The sequence below is a fragment of the Dermacentor variabilis genome, chromosome 5, assembly GCF_050947875.1.
Source record: "Dermacentor variabilis isolate Ectoservices chromosome 5, ASM5094787v1, whole genome shotgun sequence".
NCBI lineage: Eukaryota > Metazoa > Arthropoda > Arachnida > Ixodida > Ixodidae > Dermacentor > Dermacentor variabilis.
Window position 1 is genome coordinate 103849505 of NC_134572.1, and position 17025 is coordinate 103866529.

General features: G+C 43.8%; 3 protein-coding genes across 5 annotated transcripts in view; 1 reads left to right on the top strand and 2 right to left on the bottom strand.

Annotated features, from left to right (window-relative positions):
* The window catches only part of LOC142583006 (solute carrier family 2, facilitated glucose transporter member 8-like), a 66656-nt gene extending 51092 nt beyond the window's left edge, over positions 1–15564 (bottom strand). Inside the window, exon 1 of one of the 2 annotated variants that reach the window (XM_075693229.1) lies at positions 15496–15564. The gene's annotated coding sequence lies outside the window, so the exon portion shown is untranslated. The remainder of the gene's footprint in view (positions 1–15495) is intronic. The other variant, XM_075693227.1, reaches the window with a different exon arrangement.
* Positions 240–15461, bottom strand: LOC142583007 (uncharacterized). The gene is made up of 4 exons (XM_075693231.1): positions 15275–15461; positions 10678–11043; positions 6859–6973; positions 240–3958 (listed from the first exon to the last, which is right to left on the bottom strand). Exons 2-4 carry the CDS (start codon positions 10985–10987, stop codon positions 3205–3207), a joined length of 1179 nt encoding a protein of 392 aa, XP_075549346.1. The 5' UTR covers positions 10988–11043; positions 15275–15461; the 3' UTR covers positions 240–3204.
* A 191-nt stretch (positions 15565–15755) lies between the features above and the next one.
* LOC142583009 (nonsense-mediated mRNA decay factor SMG9) overlaps positions 15756–17025 on the top strand; it is a 43173-nt gene continuing 41903 nt past the window's right edge. For both annotated transcript variants that reach the window (XR_012828531.1, XM_075693233.1), the window contains exons 1-2: positions 15756–15930; positions 16064–16144. Coding sequence is in view for 1 of the 2 variants with exons in the window: in XM_075693233.1 (XP_075549348.1) it covers positions 15877–15930; positions 16064–16144 (135 nt within the window). In the remaining variant the exon portion in view is untranslated. The remainder of the gene's footprint in view (positions 15931–16063; positions 16145–17025) is intronic.

Consider the following 17025-nt stretch of genomic DNA (forward strand, 5'->3'; position numbering starts at 1 on the left):
CAACCCACCTTAAATTTTTATGCACAAAACATTGCAAGTCTTACTGCCGATACTGCACTAGCTACATTTCAAATGCTTCGTACTTTGAGGAGAACTTGCATCCATCTTTTTCTCCTGGTAATGCAAGGTTGTTCCTTAGAAAGAAACGTGGGGTTGTTCGACGATCATCATTTGTCGATTTAGCACTACTGCAAGAACACAAACAACAAGCAACTACAAAAAAAGAAGAACAATCCAAACATGGTGCAGCACAATTTATTTAAAGCAGGTACATGTCACAACACCCTTCTACACTTTGATTGGTCCTGTTTTCAGTCATGATGGCTTTCATCGCCCTCCACATTCTGCAATGACTGTCTTGGCTGTTAGCGTGCACAATATGTAAGGCAATCACTAGGAAATTACTAAAAGGCTTTTCTCAAACACTTCCAATGCCTTCTTTGCATAGCATTTGGACAACATCACTACACTCGGCCAGCCACATGTGAGGTATGTCATGAAGGCATAAATAGGGAAATGAACAATGCAAAGTGATACAGAGCTAAAAGAGCAACCCCAGTTATACACTGGTTTATTTCACACTAGAACTAAAACAGGAATGTTGGTACAGGGCACTTTCAGTAAGCCATCGACCACGTCATATGCAAATTATACAAAGCATCAACATGCTATCAACCTTATAAACATCTAATATTGAAACGTGCCTGTACATTAATTTGCAGCATTCTCCACATGCTAAAAGAGCGGTCTCCATCTTATGAACTACCTTCATAATTTGTAGGAGTGCTGGGATAAAGAACTTATTTCTGAAAGACCAAACCATAACAACCACTATAAAATGGCGTACTTCTGATCCAACCTTATCTCCTTCTTATATTATTTAGACAAACTTAGGAAACCCACCTCACCCATAAGTTAAAAGAGGCGAGGAAAGAAAATTCCCTCATTAGTGTCATGCAAACGCCCAAGGCAAAGCATGAGCCTAGGAGGCGCAACCATATGATGTGTCCTACAGATTGCATGCCTTGTAAAATGACAGCCTGTATATTATTTTCTTTTTCTGTAGCTCACATGACTACACTCATGCTGGTTTCCTCCTCCAGTAAGGAATTTCCGCAGGCTGTGTTGAACACCAACCCCAAGCAACTAGGTTTTTTATATCACAATGCTAGGTGCCATGTCTTGATAAAAGCAAGTCGCAGCCCTGAGTCAATGACTGCACTAAGGAGTACATTAAGTTCCTGAATCTCGCATGCAGTGCTGTATAATACATTAAAAGAACTAGAACAGGAATTCTTCATACACTGCCACTTCTTTTACATCTGGCCTTCCAATAATTTGATAATACCACACATGTGTGGAAGCACGATGCCTTATCAAAGTACGAAAGAAAAGACGGGCATAAACGAAGAACTTGCTGCTTAGTCGGGCTTCCCCCCGTCTATGAATTGTGCAACCTAACAATTTCATGCACTGTGGTTTACATGGCAGTGCAAGGACAGCTTAGCATGTTGACAGCCTGCAAAAACTTGCAAGCTGAGGCATGCAGACACAGCGAACTCTGCCCGAAGTAAGGTAAACTGCTCCAATCTCTAGCAGTCAGTTTTACGATCAGGCTAAGTCAAAGTAATGCACACAACTTACTGCTGTACAATCTATGACTTGTCATAAATCGTAAGCGTGGGTCCAGCAAGAGCTGAAAATTTTCAACCAATGACTTACTTTTAAAGTAAGATTGGTTGCATTTCACATTGTTGGTAATTTGACTATGATGTGGGCTCTAAGCTCACATTAATAATATGTGAAAACAGCCACCCTCAGCAATGAGCATGGTCGGTGATCATAAATTATTAAATACGTTAAACTGATTTAATGAGGTTGATGCTACTAGACAATTATTTCATCAAATCTGGAGTAATTGACTAAAATCAACGCTACAGTCAACAGCCATGTAAACTGAGCAGCTGGCACTATATGGCAGAACCTAATCAAAGCGTGTAATGCCAGGGCCCAGGCAGCATAGTTCCGTAAAACGAAAGCGGCACTCCTCAAGCAGCACTGAAATGCTCTTGCAAAACATAGTATTTTGAACACTCAGGTACCCAGTAAATAATATTTTTTTCCTATTCTTTCAAAAGGACTGTCAAATTGGTAAGACATTTTGTTTTGTTCCTTCCAAGGTTTTCAAAGCTTTGGTTATATAGAGATGTGGTAGGGAACCAAAGTAGTTCATTAAAGGGAAAATGTCATAAAGTTCTGTGTCATAAAGTGAGTTATATGTGTAACTGTACAATGAGCGAATATTATGCTCTGGTAATTATCTGAAAAGTGAGGGCGCACACAGTAAAGTGCCATGTTTCCCGGCTGGCCCGAGTTCATAACATCACTGCACCACAATCAAAACATTGGCATCACGCCTAGAAAAGCACATGTACACTCAAGGCACCACGAGCACAGGGCATGGGAATGTCAAAATATCAAGTCTCTGACTGTACCCAGGACCTACAATCTGCGTGTCACATAAGTAGATGTTATGGAACTGTCTTATCTATTCTTCACATCGCATTACTTCTTTCAATAAATGGCCAATACGAGGGAATCCTACACAAGTGATAACTTGAAGAAGCCTGACAGGCCTACAAGGAATGTGAATGTATTCTTAACATCGAAATGATGACTGAGAAAGTAACAGAGCTTGGCCACACAGAGGCAATTCACTAGACAAACAACTTGCAGCAAAAAAGTTGCCTACAAATAATATATATATATATATATATATATATATATATATATATATATATATCTGTGTGTGTGTGTGCGTGTGTGTGTGTGTGTGTGTGTGTGTGGAGGGGGGGCATGAAATCAAAAGCCACCATACGAAGAGGGCACAATAGGCACCGCTCCAGACTAAATTTGAAGCACAGCTGAAGTGCGTCCAGCTAGATATTGATCCTCTCAATATGGGCACTCATGGTCATCAGAATCTCGGAAACACTGCTCCCAGTGGTGGGCTGGGAATCCCTGAGAATGAGACCACCAGAAGGACACCTCCATCACTGCTCCGTAGCCACAATCCCAAACAATAGGCACGAGGCACATTTTTACTTTGTGACGCATGAACTGGATGCTGGTACATCCTCAAGGCAATGAAATGACCAGGCATCAGCTGCGTCCTTTCTTCAATTTCCACCCGCGCCGGCAGCGTCATTCTGCCATCTTCTTGATTTGCAGTGCCAGCTTTCTGCGCTTCACCTTCTCTGTGTGCACGCGAGATTTGGCCGCCCTCGCAACGCATTCTCTGACAGCCTGTGCGGCAGAGGCAACAGCCTGGAATGCCCGGGCTTGCTCCCGGGCGGCTCTGATCTGCTCCATGAGCAACGTCTTGCGCAAGGTCGCCAGATCATCATCTCCCGCATTCTCATTGCAGTGGTTTCCGGAATCTTCGCCGTCCCCACCAGTGTCCGGGTTGGGACCTCTGGGTTGACGTCTCGCGGGACTTGCCGGAAGTTGAGGTGGAGGCGGCGGCGGTGGCGGCAGCGTCTGTCTCTGCTGCGGTGTCACGACTGGTCGACGTCCGGCACCCATCTGTGAGCATGTTGCCTGCCGGGGCACCAGCTGCTTGCTGGAGGCAGCAGCAGGAGTTGGCCGCTCGTAAACGATGCCTAATGTCTCGGCGACATCGTCGTGTTCATTATCCACTTCGAACTCGGCTGTCACACACTCGGCAGATGATGGGTGTTCGTCATCGTCGCTGTGCTCCCGCTTCATGGCAACTGCGGTGGCCACGGAAGTGTCCGTGGAGGGGTGAACGGCGCATAGCGCTGCGGACGCAGATGCGGCGCTCGAGGCTCGGGCGCTTGTCTTCCAAAACCACTCTGGCACACTGGAGTCCAGTGACTGGATCAGTGTCTCGTCCTCGGAGGAGCCAAGGCAGTTGTCTTGGCTTCCATCAACGTCACTGTGGAGCGAAGCCACACACAGATTAAAATAAGTGAGGAGGAAAAAAAAGAACAAAAGTGAAGACGCGATGCAGTTGAACTTTGTTATAATGAACGCGGATATAACAAATTATCAGATATAATGACGTAAACAAAAAAATTTCATGAGTCACACTTCATTTCAATGGGTATTCTCGTGTTATAATGAAATTGAAAATGCAACATCTGACATGGCATCAGTTACAGCGAAGCAAATTTTTGTTTCACGTACCTCAAAATGTCACATACAATCGTTGATAGATTTTTCAGACCTCCACGATTTTTGCAGTAGTACTGTTACCTACCCCTAGCACCAACGTATACTGCAATAACTGAAACTTTAGACACTGCACAGTGTTTTAGGCATGAACCAAATGTGTAATGTGTTGCAAACATAGTGGCTATGAACAAAGTTGGCACTACATCAACTGGCATGAAACCACAACTTTGGTTGTCAATGAAGCAGCGCTAGCAGTTTTGTCAGTGGAGAGGCTGGTCACAAGTTGTTGTGGGATACTTGCCGCCATTATGTTCACACTTGTAGACCTTATTGGCGATCGAGCGTGAGATCAGATGGATGGGCTAGACTGACGGCCACAGTATAGTGGAGTACAGATAGACGTGCGGTCCACTCCGTGTCTGAAACGTCTGTCGACAGCATGCCTGTTTGGCCAGTGGCTTGGCTTACTTGTACCGCAATCGTCGCCAACACGCCGATTCCGCACGATGACACCGATTGCACATTCGTGGTGGTGGAGAGCGTTTGTATGTATTTTATTGTTGTTTGTCTGGCCTTGTATTGGCAGGCCAAGATGTTGATGATTCGTCAAAATCCATAGGAGACCTTAATTTACTGGCCCGTCTGAGGCACTCTGGTAGTATTCTTTTCACACAGAGCTGATCGACATTTTTTGTTTTTTGTCAATATGTGTGTACGCTTTTAACGAATATCAGATAGAATGAAGCTATTTTTGTGTCTAATCCGACTTCATTATAATGGGGCTCGCCTGTATTAATAAAACAGTTTCACTTGTGGGCACTAAATTAGGTTTCAACGAACTTTCAAAATTCTAAGGCTTTTGGGGAGAAACATTATGCCTACCAGTAGTTCTGATCTGGCACAAGACAAAGACAACTGTGCAATGATTCTTTTTTTGTACCAGCCACACATACGGTGTAGATATGGCACCTTAGAAGTGATCATTAGTGCTACTGTGCAAGAACAGAGGCACGCACTTATCAAAGCCCATTGTGAGTAGCAAGCCTATCAATGTGAACAGTTAGAACCTCTCAGGTCAAGAAACTTCAGCGATGCTGGAATGCTGCAAAGTATAGTGTATCTAAACGCTAACAGTGAGCAGCTGTCAATGAAGTTACACAACCACTATGGGCAGTCCAGGTCAAAGCTTATTACCAGCAGCAAGGTGCAGAAAACTGAACAAGATGCTGACCACGGGCAGATGAAGATGAGAATAGGCAAGATCTACAGCCGGAGCTAAGATGGTAACAGTAAGAAGCAGATAATTAATGAAGTCTGAAATTCAGTTAATGGTTAACTGAGAATCCATCAGGCTATGCATGCAACATATCAGTGACCACTTGCATTTCCACTGTAATTTTGATGGATTGGTGCCAATGACTTGTGATGTGCACCCCAATGAGGAACTGATTCTGTTTTCACTGTGTTGGCTTTTGTGAGCCCACGTTGATGGTCTTCAAAGTTTTAAAGGGGACTCATGCATTCATCCAATCATGAACAAGTAGGCAGCCAAGCCACCCCTCAACCTGATGAGACAAATATGTGCTGAGATCACGAATTCCACTAATTTCTGGAATGTGCTTGACATGTGGTGGTGTGCAGCATCCAATCAGGGGCGAGGACAGTGAACAGTGCTGTCAATGTGAACAAGATGACAGGTGTTTGTACTGTTGCCCTTGTTATGGAGTAGCCATTAAGCTAAGTGCATTCACAGTTGTAGTAACTGTAAAATGTAACCTGCCTACATGATTACACTTGGAAATGTGATCTCAAAAGTGTGGCTAAGATTCTTGCATAAAAATTTAGGGGTTGAAACAATACACAGTCAAACAAAACAATAAAATAATGCAGAAAAGGTACAAGAATGTGGAGAATAACAAGGTCAATTCAGATTTCCATGCACGATGTAGCACAAAGTGCTGATAATCAATAGCGAACATTCCCAGATTAAAATTTCAACAGGAGCAATGGTAAAAGAAAATACTACTAAACAGAGATAGCTTATTTGCAGGTAACTGGTCATTACAAAGAATATGCATAACAAAATACAGATAAACAGTAACCTAACTTGCAATAAAGTGTGTAAATAACTCAAGATATTAAGACAAAGGCAGTTATAGTTGATAAACACAATGGGTTATTACATAATACGCTTTGCACACACACTATGCTGGCCGGTGGTATGCTAATACAAAGAGCACATGAAAAAGGAAACAAATAAATCAAGCTAACTGGGACTAGTATTTTCTTAGTTGTGAAGAATTTTAAAAAATGTTACTTAAGTAGACTGTGATGCTGTGATGCATTAGGTTTTGCTAGGAAAATTATTTGTGCCTTTCGCTTTGCATAGAAGAACATATGGCAGCTTAAAAATGATTTCAGTGAAAAATATGTGCTTTGTCATTTATGTGTAACATTTTTGTGTAACATTTATGCTTCCATTGCTAACAAACTTCAGTGAGATTCCTGAAAATACTTTACGAAGTTCTCATGCTACATTTTAACAACTTAATGAGGCCTTTCATGTCCTCATCTAATTTTTAAGGTCATTCCTGCATGTGCTGCCATAGAATGAGAATACTACTGGAACATAGACGCGCTGCTAATGGCATATGAACATACCCAGAGATGTCGGGGCCGGCACCATCAAGGAAGTCAGCATATGAGCAGTCATCACCTATGACATCCAGTATGGTTCTTTCCACTACAGACAAATCCAAGGAACGCCCATTCTCTCCTGAGAATGGAGAGAGAAATCAGTCATGATAGCATGGACATTATGACATGTATGGATAGAAGTGCTCAAGCATAGTATAAGTGTCAAAGTATAAGTATAATGCATAAGTATTGCATAAGTATAATGACTGAAAGAATCAGATTGTGAAAGCAGCCAGGTGTTTAGGAGCTTTATAGAGATATGTTACTTCTCTTGTAGTTTGCTGTAAAGCTAAGTGAATGAGTAAACTAAAGTCTAGTAAAATTTACTTCAGGAGCTCAGCGTATACAGGGTGTCTACCAAGTTGACATTTCCAAATTCCCCGCGTGCCTTTGCAACATTCCCTGAGTGATGTAGAACTATGTTTTATGTCAAGACGGGCTAAAACTATGTTGCCAGATGCTGTCACTCTCTAGTAAGCATATGAAAAATAAATTTAAAAAATAACCATTTAATCGAGTTTGAATACTAAGGAGTAGTGTTTATGTTCTTCAAGAAGAGAATAGAAGGGAGGGGTTAGTAAAATGCACAGAAAATAAAATGTCTTAAAAAAATCGCAAATCGAGTCGGACATTCTCAAATACAACTAAAAAGGAGATGCAGGTAGAAGCAAATATTTTCGAATAGGAGCTATTTCTATCAACTGATAGCAAGCTCAGTGGTATGAGGCCCGAACTTTGTCATAACTGAGATTCTCTCTCAAAAGCTCGTAAATCAACCTCAACTGTCCTGACATACTCTCAGCCCACGCACGACACCTCAGTGTTGTGTTTCATTGCTTTAAAGAGTTTATTTTGGTTTGGATCAGGGACACCTGCATCTCGGCACCAGCCAACACTTTGTCTTTTGAGCTCAAGCTCCTTCAAAACAGTGGCAGCACGCTTCCTTTCCCTTTCATTCCTCAATGCGTAGGTCCTTTTTGTTTTTGTCCACCTTCCGCCACTCGTTCGCCCCATGGACCATTTGAAGCATCTTCTTGGTCGGTTGCACAGTCCACGTCCAATTTTTCGAACTCTCTAGGGGCCGCGAAAACCGCGAAACGTCCGAAAGATCGGCCCGTTGGAAAAAATAAATGCATGTCATTTACAGCCCTTAAGGGCTCAAACCGGCCCAGGCACATTCGAAAACGCTCTGAAGGCCTGTCGGTACACATATTAAGCATATCAGAGCTCATACTGTGACAGGAGATACCAGGTGCACGCGTGTATAATGAAGGAATATGTATTGTGTCCTGTGGCAATAGCCCCTTCCAACACTTTTTATGCTTCACTGCAATACTTTTGCATATGCTTCACCAAGTAACATTTCTGTACAGAGGCGAAGCTGACTCTTGGGAACCGTTTATTATGCAATGCACCATGCTTTCTAAGCTTCTAAGCCAATCATGAGGACCACAAAGGCAGAGTCGGTGCCATTGCTGACAGCAGTGAATTCTTTCAATGGAAAACATGGCACCAAATGGCAAGAAGCTTAATTGCGAATGTCAAAGCAGCTAGGTCTAGCGTTGCTGCAGTGGTGGCTACGGGTGCCAGCGGATCTGCGTGCAAGAGTGCCGGCTTTGATTAATGCCCTTTCGGACCTGCAGTCATGGCAAAAAGTGCCGGAAAATCGGACGGCAAAGGGTTCTTGCGTCCAAAATTTCAAACGTCCTGATACACTGACTCTATGGGGTACACGGTGGTGCCGCGAAGCAGTGCAAATTACCGGGTATCCGGAAAGTCGGTTGTTGACTGTACACTGGCAACTCCTTCAGCTGACGACAGGGCGTCAAAGACGATTCATTACGATTCCTGTCTATTACTCGAGCCAGCATTACCATGACTTTCAACCCTTTCAATAAAATTACAGCTAATTTTCCCAGATAGAGGCACAAATTCCCTGAGGATTCCCGGTTGGTAGACACGCTACTATATTTCTTGTTTCTTACAGTTTATGTAGAGAGACAACACTGTACAGCTGCAGTCAGACTTAACCTGAACAATTAAGAGACACTTCTAGTGGCTTAACTGTAATAAACGCAGGCTGCAAGGAACAAAACAATGCTTTGGAAGGAAGGTGCATTAAAGGGAGGCTGAAGCACTTAAAAAAAAAAAGAAAGCGAGTTTTCAGCGAATTATTATACTTTTTCACCCACTGAATACAAAAATCATAGTTTAGCAGGCCACAAGTCATCGTAAGTCACTTTAATTGAATGAGCAGCAGCATCTGTGGGAGACGCAGTGGGTAGGCTAACAGGCTCTGATGGCGAAGATGATTATGACCTCATCATGGGTACTGGCAAAGCGCGAAATTCGAATAGTGCGCTCATATGACCCCTGTGTTAACATCATCCTTGCGTCTGGTTTCCCACTGCTGCACTTGGCTTGCAAGGGGGGCCGAGCTTAGACAAAAATTGAAATGCCTATTTCGGTGCTGCTACATGCACAATCGAGAAAACAACTTGAGGAGTTGAATTATATAGTGGCAGCCTTCCAAGCCACTGTAAATCTTCCAATTCTAAAACCTCTTCAACACCCCTTTAAGCTAACACATTCAACACACCCTAACCAAAAATCACCAGCACCTTCTACAAGAAAAGCAAAAAGGCATTTAAGGCACATTTGTGTAAAGTATGACAGAGGCTGCATACCAGTCTAGCTGTGCTTATGTTGTGCTGACCCTGGTGCTGTATACCTGACACTGACATGTTTTGCAGCAAGTACAACTACAGATGCTACACACAGAATGTAAGCAAATATAATGTTGTGAGACAAGAGTGATGACACCATGGCAAAGTAATGTCACTGGCAAAGAAATAGTCCTAGGATAACGCAGTAACAGGTCATTCATCATGTTATACTTAAAGAGTCCATTACCAATGCATAATCTAAAGGGACAGTATCAACTGGCTATTTCAATTCTACACGTCGTTTCCTGCTTCTTTCCCAATTCCATGCTCTGTTTTCTGCACCATTCTTCTTTATTGCACACACATATAAAAGAACTACAAAAACAAATTGACAGAAAGCTACAATATCTGGAAGAACACGAATGAGAGCTGCTTATTGAGGCAAAATTCAAAGCCTAATGTTAAACAAAAGAGACTAAGACTTTCTGTGCTTACATCCAGTGGACCAACTTATTGGTAAGCTGCAAAACTACAAATAAGCAAAAGCTGCTCATATGCGTGTCATTCTCGTTTAATACATGAGATGACATCACTTGCATTGGAATTTCTGTGGCAGTAACTATCTTTATCAATATGCCTTTGGAATACTTTCGCCATTCCTCGACACTATTGGAGCAACACCTCAATGTGCAGATGGGTATTTGCAAATGTGACACTCCCGTTGACTGGCAGTGTACCTAACAACGATGTGACCTGAAAGTAAGTCAAATGAGAACTGTTTTCACTCACAAGAGTTACCTTGTAAGCTTGAAATCATTCAGTCGACTGCTGCAAATTGAAAACCGTACTTTTTAATGTGACAGACCCACTGCTACCGCCATTTACATCCTCCTGCATATCAGTACTTTGGAGGTATGGCTTTAACAATTGCAATTACCTTGCTTTTTGTCTTTCAGAGAGCTTCACAGTAGAAGCAAGAACAATCTTAATCTGACTGTTTTCTGCAAAGCGATCGAGAATATAGACTTGGGTAATACATAAGTGTCCATCTGACTCCCCACGTCCTAAAGGCTAACACACTAAACAGAGTCCCTGTAGAAGGAAAGGTGTAGCTTACCTTGCCGACTGGTGCCACGGTTGTGCGCATTTACGCGGTGCTTGCACCTCTGCACGAGGTTGCTCCACTGCTTCTTGATCTCGGGCACAGAGCGCGTGTGCGTGTCATTGCCTGCATTCAGTGCCTGCTGCACTGCAGTCCAGGCAGATCGTTTGGCGCGGAGTGTCAGTGTGGGACCCAGCTTGCCGCGGATGACGTCAATGCGCTCGCCGATCTCTTGCACGAGCCGCAGTCGCTCGTCCTCAGTCCAGTTGGGACGCTTTTGACGGTACATGGCCATCTCGGCACTGGCCATCACCGTCGCTGCCATGTGCTATGAGGACGACAAGCCGCGAACCTGGGACAAGGACCGCGGCTCGCCACCAGCTGGAAATCGCGACACAGCACGGTGTAAGGTCGCGGCTTTGGGCCTTTGCCAGGCAGCACCTACCAATAATGCAACAGCGCCGGCATGCTGGCTGCACATGCTAGATGACAAAAATGGGCTGTTTAATGTTTTTTTTTCTTTGTGCCCCAAGATTTCCACATTGCACTTTGCACCTGCTCAGTTATAGGTGTAAATGTAGCTGCTGAAAAAACTGATGCAGTAAAGTGCTTCAGAGATACTGGGATAACCATCTCACAACAAAGGGGCTACAAAAAAAGGCTCAAACCAATTCTTTGCATCAATTCTGGTATGAGGAGCTCATTCAGCAAGTGCAGATTACCTACCCATGGCCATGTGCATATGTCACAGTGCTGTGGTTCTGAGGACATACCAAATATTTCTCTGCTACATAATACTTGCACTGTAAGTGCAGAGAGAAGTGATCAAGGCCCAATGTGCTTACATTTGTTCCTGTTGAGGCCTCAGTAGAAATGACAGTACACAGGAAACCATTTTTTGAAGTGCCAGTAGCTATTCTTTCTAATGCTTTGTAACTTACATGCAGGCAGACAGAGATCAACATTCGTGTGTGCAGATGTCCACATCAGCAATTGCTGGTTCCTATGGAACTTAATCTTCAGGAGGGTAACTCTGCATGAACCTCTGTGCACCATGCAATCATTTCAACTGAAGTGGTTAGAGAAAAGTGCTGAGATCTGCATCTGGCATAAGCCAGCATGACGGAGCCCACCAGCAAAACTGACCTAGGACCAAGACAGGTGAAGATGCCAGTGCTTTTCCAGCGAGCAGCAGAGTTACTAATTCCAGGCAGAATGGTATTTAACAAGCACCAGTCTTGCAAATGTCCATGCCATGCTAAACAAAGATGTACATATATATATCTTACTTTTTGCTTGTAACACTTGCTGCATGTTAGTCCCCATCCTCATCCATGAATGGCACCAGCACACCAATCGCCAGGAAACGGTTACAAAAATGCAACCGCTTCCTTTTTTGTAATGAATAAACTTGATTTGATTTTTTAAAAAAAATATGCTTTGTGTGTTTGTTTAAAAAGCATGGCGTCTTCACCTGTGCGTCTTACACCGTGCTGGAAGCCGCAACATGGCTGCCCATTCAACCTTGTGCGTACAGTGCTTGAAGTGCCAGAACTTGCTATGTCGCGAGCTACGACTCCTGGCAGTATAAGACACGGTGCGCGTGCTAATATGGCCTTCGATTAGGTCCACTGCTCCTTTCCAAGGCATCGGAAAAAGCTGGAAAAATATCATCTCAATAATGTGGAGTCGCAGGCAAAACATTACTCGCTTCACATCAGAAGTCCACAACTAAAGAAACAAGCCGGAGGCAGCTGACTTTACATTAAGGTATACATCGTTACTAAGTACAAAGTGGGAACACTTTGCAATATGACCTTGAAGAGTGCACAATGGCAGTGACAAACAATCTGTACAAAAGAACGGAGTATGAGGGTGCTTGTGCTTCTCTTCTCCACAAGCAAAATAAGAGGGAACGCATGCAAACATGGTGGCCCAGTAATCTAGTAGCAATGTCACAAGCTTGTTCGGCAGCGAGCATAAATTGGTGGTGAGTTATGTGCACTCAGCACACAGATAACTTGTCACACGCGAGCGAGTAAGAGCTAGCTTACTGAACTTGGTTCATGGTCTATGCATGGGTGACACACGCCATTTCACTAACAACGCAAATTTCCTTTATAATTAAAAAGACCAATAGGCTCAGAACAATGATGTAAATTGACAAAGAGTGCCAAGGTCAACCCAGAGGCACTTATTGTGATAAGACTTCGTGTTCCTTTCCTCAGGCTGGCATCTTTCCATCCCACTTTCAAGTAAAGGTGACACTTTCAGACATGACAGCGAGTTCAAAGCACCCATGATGCACTTCAAAAGTCGCCCTGCATGCATGAAAATCCCACTAAAGAGCATTCGCAGAAAGTAGCTTGTCCACACAGAGACACCCAATGAAGAGATGTATGCTGGTCTGATTGCCTGCGGTTCATAGTATCAGCAGTGTGTGTTTTTACTGTGTATGCTAACTGAGAGCTATCTCTGAACCCGTTCAAGCGGGAGTTGGAACTCGCAGCAACATGCTCAGCAACACGATGCCGTAGTCACTGAGCCGCCACAGTGGGTCAAGTCACTTTCAATTGATTTTGGTCTCTGTATCATTTTTTTACGTCAACTGACAGCTGATATTCATTGGTGCCACAACAAGTTATGATGCAGGGCTCAGAAGAGGCCTGTGGCGGAGAGCACGGAAAAATGTTATAACTATAACGTTAGGACTAGATGTGAAGCTACATCAGGTGTTCTCTTTTCTTGTGTGTGTCTGTTTATTTGGCGTCTTTATATTTCATAATGGACTACACTAGGTGACCTGAAGGCAAGAACATGCCCACAGTGCAGTACTTTCCAAAGCCTTATAGTGCAGAAAAATAATTTTGGCATTGATTTAATGAGCTCTGCCACATCATGCAAGGTTGAAGAGTTTTGCACACGGGCTTTGTAGGCAAATCCACTATTACATGTGGGCCACAATTTGCAAGAAGCCAGCTAAGAAATCAGCGATTTACTGCCCTCTAATGACTGGAAGGGCCCTCGTAATTTAATACACCTCTGAAATGTGTATAACAGACTGCCTATAACTTAATGCGGTGTCGACTGAGTGATGATGTTCACTACTGTATACGAAAGGCCCAGTGAATAGAAAAAACATGCATTCTTTTATTGAAATGAAAACGTGAAATATTTTTTCACTGTATTGTAGTGATAGCTACTCCCTTTTATTTAGGTGGATATGGAGTATGAAAAGTTATAAATTAAGAAAAGAAAGAATGAATAATAGAAAATGCAAACACACTGAATGCACGCATGGTAAGGTACCCAAGCCAGCTTACTATCAGCGTAAAATGTGTTGCAGTCTGAAATGTCTATGTAGCACAGAACATAATGCAAAAATATATAACTGCTCAGCCATTCATACAAGGAGATCTTATGAAGAGAATAAGAAATTATACAATAAAATATACTGGGAAGAGTTAAGAGATGGCAAAACAACCAAAACCACTAAAGCAAGCTGCTGCCCTCCCCACTGCTGTCACAAATGTGTTCATGCTAAACATTTCAAATCGCTGATGAGATTGTGGTGCTGTTAATACATGTCAAGCATATCGCTCTCTTGCAAACATTGTTTGCTGCATTGGTTTACATGTCCATGAGCCACATGGCTTGGAAAGACTGACATGCATCTAGAATGTTAAGCGCATGTTCTAGATGTTGCCTGTGTGCAGCATGCTTTCGGCACTCGAGTACAGGAATGATGTACATCCTTGTTCTCGTGATCGCGTAAAGAGTGCTCACCTTCTGTAGTCATGACATCTTGTGCAAAATTTAGTTATCTCAAAAAGTGCGTAATGTGTGAGACCGTTATAAGTAGACAGATTACATGTTTACAGAAGCGCACTATTTCAGCACAGTTCAACATTTTCACTCCCTCCTTTTTTCCCCTCTTTACAAGCGATTACAATGACACCGCGCGCGATACCGACACCGACGTGAGAAACAGTGCAGCAAACACAGTTCCTCATTCTTGTGCGCCAGCGGTGTTTCCGAAATTTTTGTAATTTCACACGCACTGAACTCCATAAAGTTGCGGTCCCACCATATGCGCGACATCAGGAAAATCGCTGCCTCGACTACGCACAAACAATCTGAAGGCTGTCCAAACGCAAATTATGTGCATCCAGATGGCGACCCAACTTGACACACTGATGCACGACAACGAAAAATATAGATCAGGCAAAAGGAAGACGAAGTTACAAACTACTTAGAGAGCGGGTGCAGTGTGCCAAGGACGTTCCAAGGCAGCCACATCGTAAGCACTGAGAACGCTACGACATCGCTTTGCGAGCAACAGCTATGGTCGCGTGCTACGGTCAAAAAGCGTGCACTATCCTTGACTGATGAATCAAACACAGCCGGCCGACGTTGCAAATCTTGGCGGAGTGCAAGTGAAGCACTTGAAGCGTGAGCTCTAAAGGCGACTGTAAAATCTCGTGTTGTAGGTGATCGTGATCAGGCACCGCATTTGTAGTGTTTTTGTTTTCTTTTGTTCCCCCTACGAGTGTGGTGCGAAATCAAAGTCGTCTGTGAATTCGGGAGAGGGCCAACAAACAAACAAACCTACTTCGAGCCAGGCATTGCTTAGTACGTCCTAGCAACACTTCGTGCAGCTAGCTTTTGTTAACTTTTTGTCGTCGGCAGTCATCGCGCACATCAAGGGCTTAGCTATGTGGCTAATTAAGATGACCGTAATGTGCTGACACGAATTTATTATGTCAGGGAACTCCGAGGTTTTCAATCACACCCCGAACATTATTAAGGGAAATTAAGAAATTCTAATCGCACCTTTCTGATGACAGAGCGCTGGAGCTGCTTTGTTTGCGTCCACTTGTTTCGCTACAACGGGAAGTAGATTGGCGGCGCTGCATTTTTTGTGCCCTAATTGTTTTGATCTATTCAGTTAAAGTAAAACAAGCAAATTAATAGACAAATTTGGTACTGTTTATGTAATATAGAATAGTAGCGATCGTTGGGCTTATTTTACAGATGTCTTGAAAACTGTTTTGAACAAAGTGACGAGAAAACGTCTGCGCTGCCTGGCAACAGTGCACTTGTTTACATTTTTGTGCGTTCGCGTGCTTTCGCCCGGTGCGTGGTTTTCGATATTCTATGTTCAATGCTTACTCTATATTGTAACATTTTCCAAATTTAAATCTTCAAACCACAATGGCGGATCCGTACGATCGTGGTTACTACAAAAAGCGGCCCTATGCTCCCAAGGTACGGAACGTCAGTCTGCTTACTAAAAGTGTCCTAGTGCTTTCGCCTGCATTACTGCAGCAACTCGTGTGTGTTTATTAGCTGCGACTAGCTACCGCAGCACAAATATTCGGCTTAAGCTTTCATTTTTCAGTTCCAGGAACGTGAGCAGGAGCCTGAATCGAGTCAGCAACAGATCAAACCGGTGTTCATACTCGCCAAACACCCGGACCGGGTGAGTAATCGTGGCAACGTTGGAGGCGAACAACATATTTCAGCATTCACTCTGCTAAGCATAATTCCGTGTATGTTTTAAACGAAGCGCCAAAGCGGCAGTTCTCTTTGGAACACTGCTTAAAATAAGGAGCGCGAACGAACGCTGTCTCCGTACTGCGCCCCATTCTTTGGAAGTCCCAGTCAGAACTCTGCCAGTACAACTCTTGATCTAGCCAACCAGGCTTTATGCGAAAATCGCGTTTATTAGCACGTTTTCTCTGACATTGCTGGAGCAGTTACCAGAAGGCTGAAACACCCGGATTTTAAGTAGCACAGAAAAACGAAGGCCCGACACAAACCACACGCAACCGTGGCAGAGGTCCGATTGCGTGATTATTCTGTTTGGTACCGTCGTGTCCCTATTGCAACTTTTCACTCGGCGCCCGCAGATCCCAAAGGCCCGTGCTGATTTTCCCACTGAAGCGGTCTTGCGTCTACACTTACGTGGCGTAGCGCCGTAGGTGATCGGCTCATCGCTGCAGTTGCAACCGGCTTCTTGACGGAACGCCATACCGACTCGACCGTAGCCCGTGCAGAACCAGTTTAGATCTGGGCGTCCGAGCAGCCGTTTTTGAAAGCAGGCACGCTGTTCTGCATTTGCCCTCACGTACCGCCTGAGGTGGCGTGTCAGCGGGTTCTTTTCATTTTTTCTTGTTGTTCACGTTCCTCCTGGTTCGACCGGGACCCGCATCATTAAGAATCACTGCACTATGGCGCCGCCGCCGCCGCTGATTCTTGCGTTTTTATTATTATTTTTTTTTCTTTACGGCACGATTTTGTGCACACACTGCCGGTGCGACGGCGGAGGGAACGGCTGGGCACAGGTCAGCGTCCCGGTAG